At 43.8% G+C, this 17376-nt stretch overlaps 1 protein-coding gene across 5 annotated transcripts in view; it reads right to left on the reverse strand.

The window, feature by feature from the left end:
• Nucleotides 1-17376, reverse strand: part of AHCYL2 (adenosylhomocysteinase like 2) — a 310856-nt gene that overhangs the window by 54173 nt on the left and 239307 nt on the right. For 3 of the 5 annotated variants that reach the window (XM_029616493.1, XM_029616489.1, XM_029616492.1), the window contains exons 11-12: nucleotides 14631-14701; nucleotides 2620-2664 (exon numbers count right to left, since the gene is read on the reverse strand). In XM_029616493.1, coding sequence (XP_029472353.1) covers nucleotides 2620-2664; nucleotides 14631-14701 — 116 coding nt within the window. The remainder of the gene's footprint in view (nucleotides 1-2619; nucleotides 2665-14630; nucleotides 14702-17376) is intronic. The other 2 variants (XM_029616494.1, XM_029616490.1) reach the window with 1 other exon arrangement.

Genomic DNA, 17376 nt, shown 5'->3' on the forward strand with positions numbered 1-17376 from the left:
TGAGACCAGAATTTATCAGAGCCCCTGTCAAATGTGAACTGTCATTGTCAAAGTGACCGCTTGCAGAATCTGAAGGAGAAAACAAATGACTGGAAAAAGAGCAGGAATATCTGCTAATTAAAAGCCTTCATTATGCATCCACCTGACTATATATGAAGTTGCTGAATTATGTAAAAGTGAGCATTTAAAAAGCAGCAGGGAGGGGGAGAATCAAAATGGCATCATGAGGGCGGACCCGTTGGCTCAAGCTCCGTGCCTACCTCGTTTTTTTTTTACTTACTTTCTTATTGGAGATGCAGCACACTAAAAGAAAAGGCCGGTTGAGGGCTGAAAACTTCGACTCCCCCCCTCACCCAACAATGATTCAGACGAGGATAGAGGGCTTCTGCTCCTCTGCAGGATTTGATCCGGATGTTAGTTCCGCTGTTAGCGCAGGAGTACAGCAAACTCCTGCGCTATTGGAAGAAATATCGTTTAAGCCCCGGAGCTTCCGGCGACTCCCTCGCCACATTCATATGACGCGGCTGGGAGACCGGGTGGTCAGTCGGGACGGAAGACGCCCGAAGCAGCAACCGCCATCGAGGCAGGGCCCTCCAGCTAAATCTGCAGCCGTGTTATCAGCATGGGAATGCGGACATCTAAAACCGCTGGTAGTAGAAATAACTACAAGTTCAGAGGCAGGACAGACTGGATTCTCTGTCAAGATGCCTGCCTTGGAAGGGAGAGGGAGGACTCCCAGAACAACGATGGAAATCCTCGATTTCCTATCGTAACTGTTTCCTATAAACCATGTTTGGTTAAACCTTCAGTTGTAACTTTAGATTCATTATGGAAGGCTATATCTATGTTAGAAAATTCTATTGTCTATCAATGGCTCTGAAAGACTCTCAAAACCAATTCACCTCATTAAAACCTGAGGTTATAACACATTCATCTAAAATAGAAGAACTGAAATTTAAAGTGTCTCAAATCTAAAACACCCAGAGTGCTTTAATACAGGGAGAAACTATAATATCCAAAAGAGTGGAGAATTTGGAACATTCAATTAATATATAAATCTGAGAGTATTAAACTTTCCTAAATGTCAATTCATTTCTCCTAGAGAGCAATTTTAAAAGTATTTACAAGAGTGACTACATTTTTCATTGTCAAAGGTTTATTTTCCTCAAAATAGTATGAAACAGGGAGAAATTCCTGATGTTATGTCAGTTTTTCCATCGAATGTAAACCTCTTACCATCTGCGAACGTGTCTGAATTTTTGGAAACGTCTACTGAGGCTCAAGTTGAAAACAGAGAAACTCTTTTGGTTAAATTTGTTTTTTCTACTGATCGGGACAATGTCCTTAAGATATTTCTTTCAAATAGAGAATCCCTGTATTTAGGCCAGAGGGTCTGGATTTATCCAGATATCTCCAGAATAACACAGTTACGCCGGAAAAGATTCTTGAATTTATGTCCTCTAGCGTGATTGTTGGGTGCTCAAATAACTATACGGAATCCATGTAAATGTGTAACGAAAATTGAAAATAATAGATATATATTTTTTTAACCTTCTCAATTGGGTCACTTTCTGGATTCCCATCAATCATCTGGTGAAGTTAACCAAGTAGCAACCGGTGAATGAATATTCCTTGCACTTCCCCTCTTTAATTACATATTCCTGGTTTTGCTCAGCATTGCTCTATTTTGTACTGATTCTCCCCAATTTCACTGTAATTCAAGATACGGTTTAAATATGGAAGTAGAATTGTAAATTTATTTCTTGGTGATCATATACCATTCTTGTGTTTTCCATGACATGTTATTGATGTCTATAGAATTGAAAATTTAATAAAGAAAAAATTATATAAAAGCAGCAGGGTAGCAGCACTCAGGGTCAAAGCCTTCGAGCATCGAGTTGCTGCTGCTGCCCCACCCCGCTTTGCCAAGCATCCTGGGCCGAGGTGACTAGTGGAGACCAAGGGCACAGCAGAGCAAGATGTAAAGGATGGGAGAGCTGAACTGCCTGTTGCTTCGGTGATAGCGACTGTCCTCTCTGCCGCTGTGCTGAAGACCTGTGAAGGGAGAGACAGCCTGACCAGCAAGAGAACGGGTGTTGCTGCAAGTCTGCATGGTAAGAAAACTATAGCTCCATTCCCCACCCCGTGGGTTAGTGAGTTAGAGCTTATTAGCAGTTCAAAACATCTCTGCTAAAGAGAGGTGAAGCCAGCAATAATTAAATGCAATCTGATAAGCACTGGATGTCAAGAATGCTTTTGTAAGTATGGCTTTTATTGTTTTCTGTTTGTGTGTTTTCTGATGATGTATTAAGCTTAGCCCTGCCTAACTTAGTGATAAATAGGATTTCTTCAGAAAAACCCTTTGGTAATTCTCTAAGCAAATGGACAGGAGGTTTATACATAAAAGGAAGTGGGGTTGGAACTCATAGCTCTTCTCCCTACACTCTCTCTGCCTGCAATGGAGTGAGATGAGAGAAGCATGTGGTGACAACAGAGCAGGCATGTAAAGGATTTTGTAAAAGTTGAAGCAGATGAATTGCAGCATCATCGAGACCAATAAGAGCCATTGTAGTCTAAATGAGAGAAAAAGATAATTAACTTAAGAGGTAGTGTTCTTACTGTAATGCTCATCTTCAACTATTTCAAGCCTATTCTTTCTGTAATCTGTGAGGAAGGGAAACTTCAAAAAGTTAATATTGCATAAAGAAACTTGGATACTCAGGAGAATATTGAAGACACTGGTCCATCTCGTCAGAACTTAAGTCTGCATCCTTCTCTTCTGTAATCCCACTACTAATTGTATGGCTAAGCTAAAGGTTTCTCAAAGTCTGATAGAAGGCAATGCTCTAGACCAGTGGTCCCCAACCCTGTCCTGGGGGCCCACCAGCCAGTCGGGTTTTCAGGATATCCACAATGAATATGCATGAGAGAAAGTTTGCATGTCATGGAGGCAATGTATGCAAATGTTCTTTTACGCATATTCATTGTGGATATCCTGAAAACCCGACTAGCTGGTGGGCCCCCAGGACAGGGTTGAGGACCACTGCACTAGACTCCCTACCAAATATCACACCACGGTCCAATTTTCACACACAAATGTATTCCCTTTGCTCTAAACTACCCTTGCTCACAATCACACACTTTTTGGTACCCTTTTCACCAGGCAATCAATTTCTTACTTCTGTGCCTGCTCCTTACTGGCAAACAACTACCCACACAGTCCAAGATGCAGCCACTCTCTGGTTTTAGGACTAAACTGGAAATACATCTCTTCTAACTTGCCTTCCCATTACTTAGTTGCATTTTGTATACTGGTCCATTTCCAAAGGGTGCCACACAAAAAATAAAAAAAAACAAACTATAAAACAGATATTTTTTTTTAAAGACGTTAAATGCTTTACCAGGTTCTAGCCACAACAGCAATGACCTGGTGTTCCATAGTCCTAAGTTAGGACTACAGGTTGAAACTATTAGGGCTCCGCAGTAAAAATCTGGGGCTAGGGAAGTATTGCAGAATAGGGATGTGCAGAGAAAACATTTTCATTTTAATTCATTCATTTCAAACAAACCCCTCCCCCATTTTTCTTTGTTCTTTCATTTACCATTATAGTCAATGGAGGAAGCAATACAGCCTATTTTGGGCTCCCAAATTGGGAGCTTCTAATCATTTCTAATAAAACTGATGGGTAGACATCAGAAGGGTGAAGGCCTGCCATCGCATCAAGACTATACTAACGTTGCACCAAAAATGGCATGAAGAGCCCAAGAATCTGCAATGGGCAAACCAGTACTAGCTGTGGCAGGAGTTCTCCAAGGCAGGGTCAGAGAAGCAAAACAGCAGCAAGACTGGCCACATTACCCAAAGGCTGCAAAAGTCAAGCAAAGGGCACCAAGGCAGTATGAGACAGGCAAAGTGGCACCGAGTGCAGTAAATTGGAAACAGCATAAAAGTGTCTAAACCAAATACAGTGTGGTGAATCAAACAGCGCAATAGTGTCAAAACCCCAAAGGCATGGAGACTGTTCCATCATAAGCATAAGTGTCTAAACCCCCAAGGTGTAGATATAACCTGCACAAAGCAGCAGTTACTACCCTTAACAGAAACATGGGGTGACCTGCATAATGTGGCAGTTACTACCATAAGAAACATGCTGGGCAGATTGGATGGATCATTTGGTCTTTTTCTGATTATCTTTACTGCAGTGAATACACTGAATAAAACTTGGGTCCTTCGTCACTTTAAAATGCCTCCAGGAAAGCAATGTCTTCCACTGTCTCTTCGACATCCTTGGAGGCTGATACTGGCAATGGAGTTGAGATTCAGGGTGGACCCGGAGGTATCGCTCACACACTCTACCTGATCTTGCTAGGGGTTGCTCTCATCAAGTCAGTATCATCTCTCTCTACCATCACTGTATTGGAGGCTAAGACACTAATCATTAAACCTCCTAAATTTTATTCAGCTATTCGATTTCTGATTCAGGGAACCACAGACAAGATTCTTCCTCAGAATCAGTTGTCAAAAATACTGCTTACATTGCCTCAGAAGAAGTAACCAATGTAGGAGCATGCAGCTGGTTTTGGCTTTTGAACTTCTGCTTCTCCAGTCCATGCCCCTGCCCTGCTACTGTCTATTTTGGATAGCTCTCTTGACTTTTCCCTATGCTCCAAAACAAGAGAGAGGAACAGGCAGCAGTGGCATATACTCTCCAAATTTCTACTGCTTATGCCCTGAGCTGCCAGTGCTTTCCACTCCTACAATTCTCTCTTCAACTGGGGGCAGGACTAATGCTTTTTTTTTTTTTTTTTTAATTGCTACCACCAGACTGGGCTGATCTACACCACTTCTGCTCCTGCTAAAGCTGCCAAGCCTATCATTTCTTCCTCTCCTTTTTCCTGACATGATGGAATCTGCTGAAATGCACTACCTACTGGGGGTTTGGAAATTATAAATGAATTGATACTGTAACTGTACCCCCCACTCATAGTATAACAAACTGTATGGAGAACTATCACACACACACATACTGTGTGTATATGTACTGTATACACAGTTGACACCTCATAGGAAAAAAAAAAGTTAGAAGCAAAAAGGCTGGCAGCCTGGTAAGACTTCTCTGCAGTCTGTCAGTATGCTGTGTTCACACTTCTGTCCAGAGATTTAAAAAAAAAAAAAAATTACTAGCACTGCTACTATCTCCACACTTTCTCCTACTCTGACCCTCCCCCCCAGTGAACAGAAAAATCAAAATTAGCAGCAGTGCACTACCTGTCTTTCTGGTAGAGTAAGACCCCCCTGCAGCAGAAAGATCAGAAGCAGCTCTTCACCAAAGCCAAATCCAAACTTTTTTTTAAACTTTGTGAGAGCTTCTACAAACACATTTTTCACAGTCAATGGCTAGAGAGGAAATACAGACCACTTCTTGCACATACTCAGAGTTTACAGTGGGAGTGGGTCTGCATTACATGAACCAGATAGCTATTGGCTATTTAAAAAGATACTGCACCGTGATTTGTCCTCTCTCTTGTTTTATTGCCAATTTGTCCTGACTCACTCCAATGTCACACAGCCAAGAGTTGGCTGCTATAGTTACCGCCACTGGTTTATTTACACAGGCCACAGCCATAGACTTGAACATGCCATAAACTTGAATGTGAAAAAGAAATGAGATGAATATTTGTTTTATTTATAGGATCCCTCCATTTATTTCAGGGACCAAGAATTAAATATGGACTCATTTGTTTTGCTTTATCCATTTGTTTCAAATGAACTCACATGTATACTGCAGAAGTGATAACTTTATTTTTAGAATTCCTTTCCCAGAATATAGTCTTTAAATCACATTCCCACTGCAAAAATACTGACAAGGTCGAGGGGGGTTGAACCTGTGAACCTAGGATATGTAGACTGAACCTAGCATGAGGCTGTGAAAGCTGTTGACTTTCCCAGGAGTTCTAGTATATTTGTCCTGTTTCCTACAAGAGGCGGACACATCCCTGCAATCATCCGACTGAACCAGCACTGGGTGTACCTCTTATTTCTACTACTACTTAGCATTTCTATAGCGCTACACAAACTATGCAGCACTGTACAAATACACAGAAAAACAGTCTCATCTCAATAAAGCTTACAATCTAATGAGACAAAACAGGACAAGAGACTTCGGGTATTTCATAATGCAAGACAATGGCAAAAAAGAAAAGAAAGTTAGTTAACAAGTCTAAAAGCAGCAAACCAGGCATAAGATTTAAAAGTGGTTTCAAAAAGGTGGGTCTTTAGATGAGATTTAAACATGGCAAGAGAGGCAGCATGATGCACCAGCTGAGGAAGACTATTCCAAACACACGAAGTCAGGTGGAAAGCACAGAGTCTGGAATTGACAGTAGAGGAGAAGGGCACAGTTAAGCGTGACTTATCCAACGAGTGGAATGCACAAGGAGGGGTGTAGAGAGAGATAAGAGAGAAGAGGTAGTGAGGTGCTGCAGAGTGAAGGAATTTATAGGTGAGAAAGAGGAGCTTAAACTATGCAGGAGTGGCTAGGCAGCCAATGCAGTGACTTCAGAAGGAGTTATGAGAGCATAGTGACTTTGGCGAAAGATAAGTCATGTAGTTGAATTTAGGACAGATTGCAGTGGAGAGAGATGGCTTGCCGGGAAACCTGTGAGGAACAGGTTGCACTAGTCTAAGCAGGAGGAGATGAGAGACTGGATAAGGGTTCTGGTAGTATATTCAGAAAGGAAAGGACAGATTTTGGCAATGTTATAAAGAAAGAAATGACATGTTTTAGCAGTGTTTTGGATATGCGTAGAGGAGGAGAGAGAGGAATATATAAGGCATGCTCAGAAAATACACAGTGATGGTTCAACAGCCATCTTGGCACTACCTATTTGTTTCCTGATTTCCAAACTTTGTCCTTTTCTAAGCATCCAAGTCTTGCTCAGATGAAGTATCCTGTTTCCAAGATTTCTGAAATTGTATCCTGTTCCAAGATTCCTGCACTTATATTTATATACAGCACTCCTGCACTCAAATCTTCCTGCTTCACAGTTCAGTCTCCAGTGTCCTACTTGTGTCCAGTTTCACTGTTCCTGTTCTCTCTCTCTCTCTCTCTTGGTGATTCTCCAGTTCCTGATCTTGCCACTATGTCTCCACCCTGCCTCTCCAAATAAGCAGCTTCCCTCTAAAGGCAGACCTGATTGCTAAGCCCAGATATCTATGACAAATACCTGTGAAGCGCAGGTGCTCCACCTACCATCGAAACCAACAAAGAATTAGGAAAGAAAAAAAATCTGCTGGCGGTCAACATGAAGTTTTTTTTTTACAGCACAAGACTGTGCACAGGAGAAACTGTTTGTTCCACACATAGTAAAACAAAAGTCCAGACTGGGGTGAAAGAATGACAGAATTAGGAATTACTGGATCATTCTTATGACCCAGTGGTTAAGCTTCCTGGGTACAATTTCTAATTTGAGTTTCTCCTCCTAGGACCTTGCTCCTAGTCTCTTCCAGAGAAAGAAAAATATTTGACCAGTATATAGATAAAGAAGAAAACAAAGTTACTGGAAGCCATGCATAAAGATTCCCTGAGAAGCAGAAGTGAAGGAAAAACCCACCATAATAGCATTTGGAGGATAGCAAATGTTGCTTACCTGATGTAACAGGTGTTCTCACAGGACAGCAGGATGGTAGTCCTCACAAATGGGGTGACCGAGGATGGAGCCCTGTACGGAAAACTTTTCTGTCAAAGTTTCAACAAGCTTTGACTGACACTGGCACACTGGGTGCACTGAGCATGCCCAGCCTGCAATTATCCCTGTGAGCCACAGGTGTCTCCCTCAGTCTCGTCTTATAGCTAAAAAGCGCAAGCGAAATTAAAATAAAAGTATACAGACCCAACTCCGCGGGGTGGCGGGCGGGTTTCGTGAGGACTAACATCCTGCTGTCCTGTGAGAACACCTGTTACATCAGGTAAGCAACATTTGCTTTCTCACAGGACAAGCAGGATGGTAGTCCTCACAAATGGGTGAGTACCGAGCTGAGGATGCCCGGGAATGCACCAGATACACCGCAGATGCGCAAAGGCGTAACGACTGAGGTGGAAATGGGAACGGAGGGCATCTGCAACACCATAATGGGTTCGTGGAAGGATGTTGGGTAGTGAATTGAAAAAAGTAAGAGTAGGCGGACTGGCCAAACATGGAGCATGCCAGCTAGTCAAATGTAAGCAATAATAGGCTGCGAAGGTATGGAGAGGACTCCAGGCTGCAACCTGATAAAAAAGTACAAGCAGCAGTAACCAAAGGGAAGCTGTTAAGGCTAAGACGGACACAACAGTATGTGGATACCCACAGTGTTGTAGTGAAATGTCTGCTTGTTGGTAGGAAAGGAAATATAGACCACTTAATCAGAAGGATTAGGTCTGTGTGGCCACTGGAAGTAGCAGCTTGACCCTTGCATGAAGGAAAGAGTCAAGTGGAATTCACATGGAATGCAGTGCAATGTAGATAGAATGTAAGCGCAGCATTACTGTCCAGGAATGTGGAAAACCCACTCTCTTCCCTAGGGCGAGAGAGAGAGGTTAGGAAAAATTAATAGAGTATTTCCTGAGGAAAGGAGATACAACATCTACCTGAAAGGATAGAAAGTTGAATGCGTAGAACTACTCAGTGGCAGAGGAACGGAGTCAGGTGAGTATGGAAAGAGTGCATAACTCACGGACCCTGCTGGCAGGAATGACATTAAGAGGGAAAGAAGTTCCCTTGCCAAACTGTGGAAGAGAGGAATGGAAAGGCTCAAACGTAGAATGTATGAGACTTATAAGGAGAATATATATGTTCATTCCGTGATTAGAGAAATAGAGGCGGCTTGATCAGTGGATAATCCATGGTAAGCCGACTCAGAGAGGATTACCGAAAACGGGAACCCAACTCCCAAACGATACACCTCCTAAGAGAAAGGTGTATCTATGTGGAGGATGTCTGGAGAACAGAATCCGAGGGAGTAAGAAAAAATGGTGGAAAAGTAAAAGGGGTAATACCTCTTTTTTTTTTTTTCTTTTTTTTTTTTAGCGTCAGGAGGTAAAGCCTGCCATATTAAACGGCAAGATTTATGTTTAGAAGGTTTTGTGACGCTACCAGAACCTAAGAACATCAGTAAGTCTATGATTTGGGACTGACTGGTGAGAGAATAAAAGGTTACTGATATGATGGATTGAGAAGTATGGGAAGCATACTGATCTCAGTCAGGGAGTGGGGAAAAGAATACTGAACCCCATCCCAGTTCAACATTAGAAGAATGCTGGCTACGAGAGGCAGCAGAAGAGATATATTGGAGAGGCCTTTGATGGAAGAAAAGGCATCTAAGGGAACGCATAGGAAACATGTGCAGGGAGCAGAACCTGTGCATCGTATGGAATGATGCAGACGCCGAGGAAAGTTTAGTTAAACTCAGCGTTAAAAGATTTGCCCTGTACACATGTAATTGAGACCATTCGAGAGGATAGAACCTACGTGGAGAAGGTCTGATAGAGCGTTCATTAAATCTCTTAGATATGTAGCCCAAGGACGCATGAAGTGAACAAGGGCCAAGGGTAGAGCTGCGCAGCTGTCTAGCAGAGCAGCTAAGAGGTAATGCGTGCTTATGAGTTGGAAAGCACATTGTCCCTATGCTGTCTGTCTGTATGCACAAAGAATTGTTGCAAAAGCAGTATTGGAAGGCATAAGGGCATAACTCATGGGTGCAACGTCCAGGAAGTTTATGAGAAACTATGCTGGAGTGCAATAGATGCATAATGGGTTGACAGCTTTCAGGAGAAACTTTATAACCCTAAGGAATTGCGAGCATGAGTCGAAGGAGACTAGGTCCTAGTTCGAACTGGGATAAGAATCAGGGACGAAAGCAATGAAACCACTTAGGTCCATTGAGTATAGAATGTCACTGAATATAACCCATAGCAGTTTTGAATTATGAGAAAATGCATAGTGGGAAGAAACCCCATAGCCCAACCATGAAAAGTTGAAAGGCTGAGGTTATGGAAAATATGCGCAGGGACATATAACAATGTATCAGAATGTCTGTGCGCATGCTGGACAAGAGGGTCTTAAGACTGTGGTGTCCAGAAGTGTTACAGAAGGATTTATGGCAGTGACAGTAATCCCAGTTAGTAAATGTATAGTGAGTCCTGAAAAAAGTGAGAGCTCCTTGCATGTACTGAAAGTGGTTAGCAGTAGTCTATGCAAGGAAAGTGAATGATGTTACACTCCGCAGAGAAAACAGCATTCACCAACAGTGATGCAAGAGACAGTTCACTTACCGAAGCTGGTGCCAGCGGCAGAGCTTGGGGTTGTAATGTTGACTCACCATAAAGCACATAGAAACATTAAAATAATGTACTTACTGCAGTATGGAGTGATGGTAACCAAAGATACCATTGTACCTGTGACGTCTAAAGAAAGTTGGATTTTCTTAGGTCCAGGATGTGCGGAGAGTAACTATTTTCTGTTAAAAGAAAGAATAGTGCAATTAAAACTCCCCAACCCCCCTCCCTTCTCCCCTCTGCACTTCGTAGCGCCTGGGGGAGTGTACCGGGACTTTGGTACAAGGTGGGGTGGCCGCTCTGATATCTGACCAGATGGGAGACCAGGAGGTGTCCAAATGGAGGATATCATGTAGGCTCCTGCAGGTGTGTGAGCGGTAAGTGGTACCCGCATTTCTGTATGCTGTACAAGGAGACACTGAGACCTGTGGCCAGGCCTCAAGGTGGACTTGTACATGGGGCAATGGTTGCTGAATCTCATGTTTAGCAGATCAGCCAATGCAGCTGGACGTTGGTTGGGAGGGAACCAAGAGTCAGAGCATTGGTCGGCACAGGGACTTGTTACTGACAAGAGAAGAAGCCCTGCTGCAATCCCAAGAAGATAGAGGGGTTCTCCTGATATTGTGGCTAACATAGCTAACATAGCGATATGTGACACTAATACAGTTCTAAAAGGCACATGACCCAGAACTTTTCGAACCACGGTCCGAATGGGAGGAACACAACTCTATGGGAATGCCGCCGAAGCGGGGTACTTACCATCCGACGTGGATCGCCGCAAGACGAGCCGGTGAAGATTGTTGACTCCGACGGTCTCCGGAGTCCTCGAGGGTAAGGCCGGGGACGTAAACGTCCATCTCGCTCTGAAACCCGGTATGGTGGCACAGGTACAGAGGAGACAGGCCAGGCGCGTGAGTGGCGTTTAGACTGCTAAGTGTAACAGATGGCCATAGTCCCACACCACTTGACGGTGGGGCACGCCAGGAACAGAGGAGCCCTAACGGAACTCATGTTCCCTTCCCTCGTCACAGCGGCTCGATGTGTCGTGACGCCAATGCAGAAGCTGTCGGACCTGGATCCGGAAGTTCTGGATCACCAAGGACTGCCAAAACTGTAGGAACAGTGCTGATGGCAGTGGTGATGTCGCTCTGCCCGAGTGTTGTCCAGCCTGGAGAAGGATGGCACCGATGTGCTGGATGGCGTCAGCGGCGGACGATCACGATGTCGGCGATGATGGGTGCCACGGTGCTCGGCCCGGTCTTTCCCCAGCGCCGAGATGGAAGCCCTCGTCGTCCTGGAAGGCGATCGATGACGAACTGTCAGCACGCCTGCTCTGCTCCTGACACAATGGAGTGTCTTAAGCTAATACGGGGCTTAAAAAAGAACCCAAAGCGTGGAGCAATGTGAGGAGGCGAGGGTATTATGTGGCGGTGCTATGTCGGTATTGACGATATTGAAGGCAACCTAAGGGGCTTCGAGGATATCATCAAAATGGGTATGAAAAATCGTCGATGACTGGCCAGGAGAATGATGACAGTGACGGGCACTGACAGCAGTGGCATAGGTATCTTTGAAACGATGTGGAATCGAATAATTGAAAAACATTGCCGTTATTGAAAAAGATACCGGCATCGACTGAGTCGAAGTCGAATCAATAGGGCGTCAAGGACACCGAAGGAAAACGGAGGTGTCGAGGGCATCGATGCATGGAGGCGGGCATTTATGCCGTTTGTGGCATGGCCACGGGCATCAACTATAGGGCCACAGACGTTGACGGTATCGATTTGGACAGACTCAGATTTCCAAGTGTACATGGCATCGGTGCCCCAGACACGTGTGTCGGTGGCATCGATATGGACACGTATGGAATCGATGGCATGGATCTCCCAGTCGATGAATTCCATCCCGGCATCAACGCCAGTCCTGGAATCGGCATGGGCATCGATGCCAGCCATAAGGCTGGCATTGGCATCAACGCCCATCCACGGAATCGAGCCGGCATGGATACCCACCGATGGGACCCACCTGGGCATCGAATTCACCGATGGGAGCAGCCTGGCATCGACTGCCCTCGATGGATGCATTCTAACATAGATGCCCATGGATTGAAACACCTGGCATCGGTGTCCATCGATGCAAAAGGACCTGGCACCGATGCCATCGACGGACGGCCATCCGGCACCAATGCCATCGACGGACAAGCCATCCGGCACCGATGTCCATCGATGGGGACCATCCGGCACCGATGTCCACCGATGGGGACCATCCGGCACCGATGTCCACCGATGGGGACCATCCGGCATCGATGCCCACCGACGAATCGATGTGGCACCGATGCCCACCGATGGAAAAGGGCTGGACATCGGTGGGGAGGATGGGGCATCGATGGCATCCCCAAAAGGGGGGGTGGCATCGATGAAGTGACCCTGGGATCGTTAAAAAGTGTCTCGGGCAGCGGTGGCAGCGACCCGAGTATGCATGGCAGTGACTAACAGCGTGTGCGTCAATGGCATGCATCCGGGTAGGGACGGCACCGAGGAAGCCCAAGGAAAAAAAACAGTGCGTAGGAGGAAAAAGCCTGGTAGCACTGAAAAGCAAAAAACATGGATAAAGGCATCAGGGCACCGTGGGGGGAGGGGCGCTGATGACATAAAGCCCAGGGCGGTTTAGGAGGGTCCCGGTGTAGCGATAGGGTATCGACTGCGTGAGGGTACCAGGGAACGAAGGACTTGAAGCTACAGAGGTCCTAAAGTTAAGGAAAAAATCCCTACCCCACTAGCATAAGCAAGCAGAGTGTCACAGAGATACTCGCAAGCTGTTTAAGCTAACTGAAAAATGGGGGAAGGGAAGGCTTCAGTCAGTTAACAGCCTTAAGATAGTGACAGGAACCGACCGAAAAATAAGAATTAGTACTCACCGAGCGTCGTAAAAACGTACGCGGAGGGAGACCTGTGCAGGGAAAAGTGTTTTTTGAAGTGAAAAGTTAAGTGTTTCCATGAGGTAATTAGTTAAAAAATCCTCACAGAGCTCCAACCGCTATGCTGACTGCAGAGCGGAAAAAAGAAGACTGAGGGAGACACCTGTGGCTCACAGGGATAATTGCAGGCTGGGCATGCTCAGTGCACCCAGTGTGCCAGTGTCAGTCAAAGCTTGTTGAAACTTTGACAGAAAAGTTTTCCGTACAGGGCTCCATCCTCGATGTCACCCCATTTGTGAGGACTACCATCCTGCTTGTCCTGTGAGAAAAGGATTGTATGGCTCACCCAATCTGCCAATATTTATTTCATTTAATGTCCCACCTTTCCCTTAGTCTCAAAGTGGCTTACAATGCCATTTCTTCCCTTTACCATCTGTCCAGTATTTTTGAAATCTGCTATTGTTTTAATTACTATCACACCTGCCAACAAGTAATTCCAGCCATCCACTAACCTGCTCTGTTCACCAGTATAGCCTCTCACAAGTGCAAAATTACCTTTTTGCTACCCGAGATACCCGTAATTTTAGTTTTTCCTATTGCTTTATCACACTGACTGGCTACCATGGATCAGGTCCTCAGATATTATTTTCCTATTTAATATATTCCAATTCTTAGAGCCTTAATTGATAAGTGGCTAATTTATTTGCAGGTATTTGTATACCATCATTCTAGACTATGACCATGACGGTTTATTTAATAAAACATACATAAAATAAATCCATGGAAGCAACACAGCAGAAACAAAGTAAGCAATAAGATGTAAAACACAATAAAATAATAGCAGACCAATCATATAGCAACAAGATAACTGAGGTCATAGGCAGTCTTGAAGAGCCAAGTTTTGGTTCACTTTTGAACTTTGTGCTAATGATTATTTCATCTTAAGATCTTACACTGAAATACAGATTTAAAAACTCTTGGCCATTCTTTCATTTATTTCATGTTGTCTCTCATATTTTCCAGTACCCTTGATATGTCTGCTCTGTTGTGTATTTTTGTGTCATCTGCAAGATAGGCATATTTTTTCACCTTAAGTCCTTCCATACTGAAAAGTACCAGCCCATGAGGCAACTCATTGGTCAATTTATATCCAGAGTTCTTTTACTTAATCATCTCTTTCACCCAGTTCACAACTTTCTGTCCTATTCCCACACAGTCTACCAGTTTTATGTGAAACAATGTTGATGTCCCTGATCCACTGTCTTGGTCACCCCATCAAAGAAGTGATGCACCATTTTGACCAGCAGATGCTTTCTTCAGGATCTGCTCTTTCCCATTTGCTGCTATTCATGTAGGCTTAAACTCAAAAGAATGCACGTCTCTTATAAATAACCTACCTGTACAAGTGATGACAATGTCCACTTGTCTAATAACTTCGTTTAGTTTCACCAGCCGAAAGCCATCCATGCTACAAAAAGGAAGGAAATACAACTTGACATCTGAGCGCATTCAACAAGGGACGACAAGAAGGAACAAAGATGTTTTCCTCTCACTGCACAAGAGGTTCAATCAGGCCACATCGGGGCTATGGGATTCAGTTTTGGGCACACAATCTCAAAAGTTATATCCCAAATCTTAGCAAAGTTACAAAGAAACTGGCATGCTGAAAATGTCCCAATGGGGCGATTTACTTAGAAAGAAACAGTCAGGGAACAATTTAATTACACTATACCAATATATCAGTGGACCAGGGATCTTGCAGGTGATCGAATTTAGTACACAAGCAACAAAACAAAGAGGGCACCCACTAAGGTTATGGAGCTTTCACTACCATTAGAGGAAACTTTTCTAATCGAGTAATGAAATTATGGAACATTTTGCCAGCAGAAACAAAGGTGGCTACAACACTAAACCAATTTAGAAGTAACTGGCCAAGCTTATAGAAGCAAAAGATATTCATATATATGAAGACAACTTCTCTAGAGAAAAGTAATGCAGTGACTGTAAGACTCATTACATTGGAAGGGAAGGTATTCTTTTCACTGCTGCAGAACTGGCTACAGATGTAGAGTAATTTTTGCATTGCCATAAAGAGACAGTTCTCAGGAAATAAAAAGTAAGTTGGACTTTATGAACCTCTAGTTTTCTTTCAGCCTAATCATTTATGCAGTTCTTAGCTTGTCTGTAACACTACATCTCTGTTACAGCTATTATACTCATTTTGCCCTACAAATAGTTCCAGGAGAGAAATGTAAAACATTGTTTTTAATGGTTTGGATGCAAGAAAGAATTTCTGTTCATATAATTATCTCTGTTTTTGCAGAATGAGCCATAAAGCAGAGATATTTTGGCATCCAAAGCATGCCAACCTATGAGGATTTGTAAAGATATAGATAAATGCACACATATACATATTACCTCTCAGCTAGTACATCTGATTGGTTTGTCTATAATACCAGAATGTTTGCTTACCTATAAACATGGCTTTCCGCAGATAGCAGGATGAATTAGCCATTATGCATGGGTGATGTCATCTGATAGTGCTGACAAGAATCCAGTGTTCAATGCTTGGTATAGACTAGACTATACAGAGCATGCACAGGAGATCCTGCAGACACACATTGCCTTGTGAACCTCTCAGTCTCTTATAGAGTTTAAAAACTTTAAAAAGATAGCCAACTATCCAGGGAAGAGGGTGGGTATTAAGAATAGCTAATTCATCCTGTAGTCTAGGGACAACATTGTTTACAGGTAAGCAAAATTGCTTTCTCCATCTAAAAGCAGTTATGAATTAACCATTGTGCACAGGGAGTCCCATGCTGAGGGGTGCACAGAGGAAGCACTTACAGAAAACCCAGCTCCATCAGGTGAAGACTGGACTACTGGATGAACAAGGTTACATAGAACTGCTTAGCCAAAACTACTGCCTCTTGGGACATGCTGTCCAGACCAGTATTTCCCTAAATCTCTCCTAGAAAACCCCTAACCAGTCAGGTTTTCAGCATATCTATAAGGAATATGCAGGAGATAGATTTGCATACATTGGGAGAGCCAGTGTAAGCAAGTCTCTCATATGCATATTTATTGTGGCAATCCTAAAAACCCAACTGGTAAGCGTGCCTACAGGAGAGGGTTGGGAAACACTTGTCCAGACAGTGGTGGGACATAAAGATGTGCATGGATGACAAAATAGCAACTTTTGCAAATGTCTTCAGTGGAAGTGGCTCTGAGATATGCTACTCAAATTGCCATGTCTCATCTGATTCTTGACAGAGTCTGTAACTGTAAGACAATTAGTGCATAACAAAGTGTGATACAATCTGCTAGCCAACTGGATAGAGTTAGGTTGGCAACTGCCATTCCCAAATTATTGGGATCAAAGGACTCAAACAGTTGATGTTGAGGCTGAATCTTCTTTAGGGCTCTTGCAGTCCAAGGAGGGAAGAGTTATTCGCCCTTGTTACATGAAGTCTTGGATTATTGTGGAAAAGACACCACTTTTGGAAGAAACTTGCAGTGAGTCCATAGAACCACTCTATTGTGAAAGAGTTGCAGATATGTAACCAAAGACTGTAATTCTCTTCCTCTTCGTGCCAAAGTGATGGCCATAAGAAACAAAATATTCCAGGAAAGATATTTCAAGTCCACCAACTTGAAAGCTTCAAAAGGAGGTTTCATGAGTTGACTTAAGACCCTACTGTAGTCCTAATGCACTGGAGGTCTACTACTGAATGTTGGAATGCCACAGAGCTGACATGAATTTCGATACCAAGGGGTGAAGAGAGATTGGACTCCCTTTTATCTGCTAGAGATATGCCACAATAGCACAGAGATGAACTTTGAAGGTGCTATGGCCTGAGGATGAGAGGAAACACGGCAGATTGAGGAGGATTGGCACTGAAGATTGAAGTCAGATGGGTCGGAAGAGGGCAAGAAAAGTGTAAGGATTATCCATACTCCACAATTCTCAAGACCCGTTGGTCCTTGATGATATGGAACCATTCTGGGAAGAAAGACTGAACCCGTCCTCGCCACTGGAGGAGGTGGGGAAGCGGTCTCAAAGCCTTCAAAAACTAGTGCCCAGCTTAGGCTAATTCTGCTGATGTCCTTCTCTCTCTCTCTCAATCTCTGATAGGTAACTTT

The sequence above is a fragment of the Rhinatrema bivittatum genome, chromosome 9, assembly GCF_901001135.1.
Source record: "Rhinatrema bivittatum chromosome 9, aRhiBiv1.1, whole genome shotgun sequence".
Taxonomy (NCBI): domain Eukaryota; kingdom Metazoa; phylum Chordata; class Amphibia; order Gymnophiona; family Rhinatrematidae; genus Rhinatrema; species Rhinatrema bivittatum.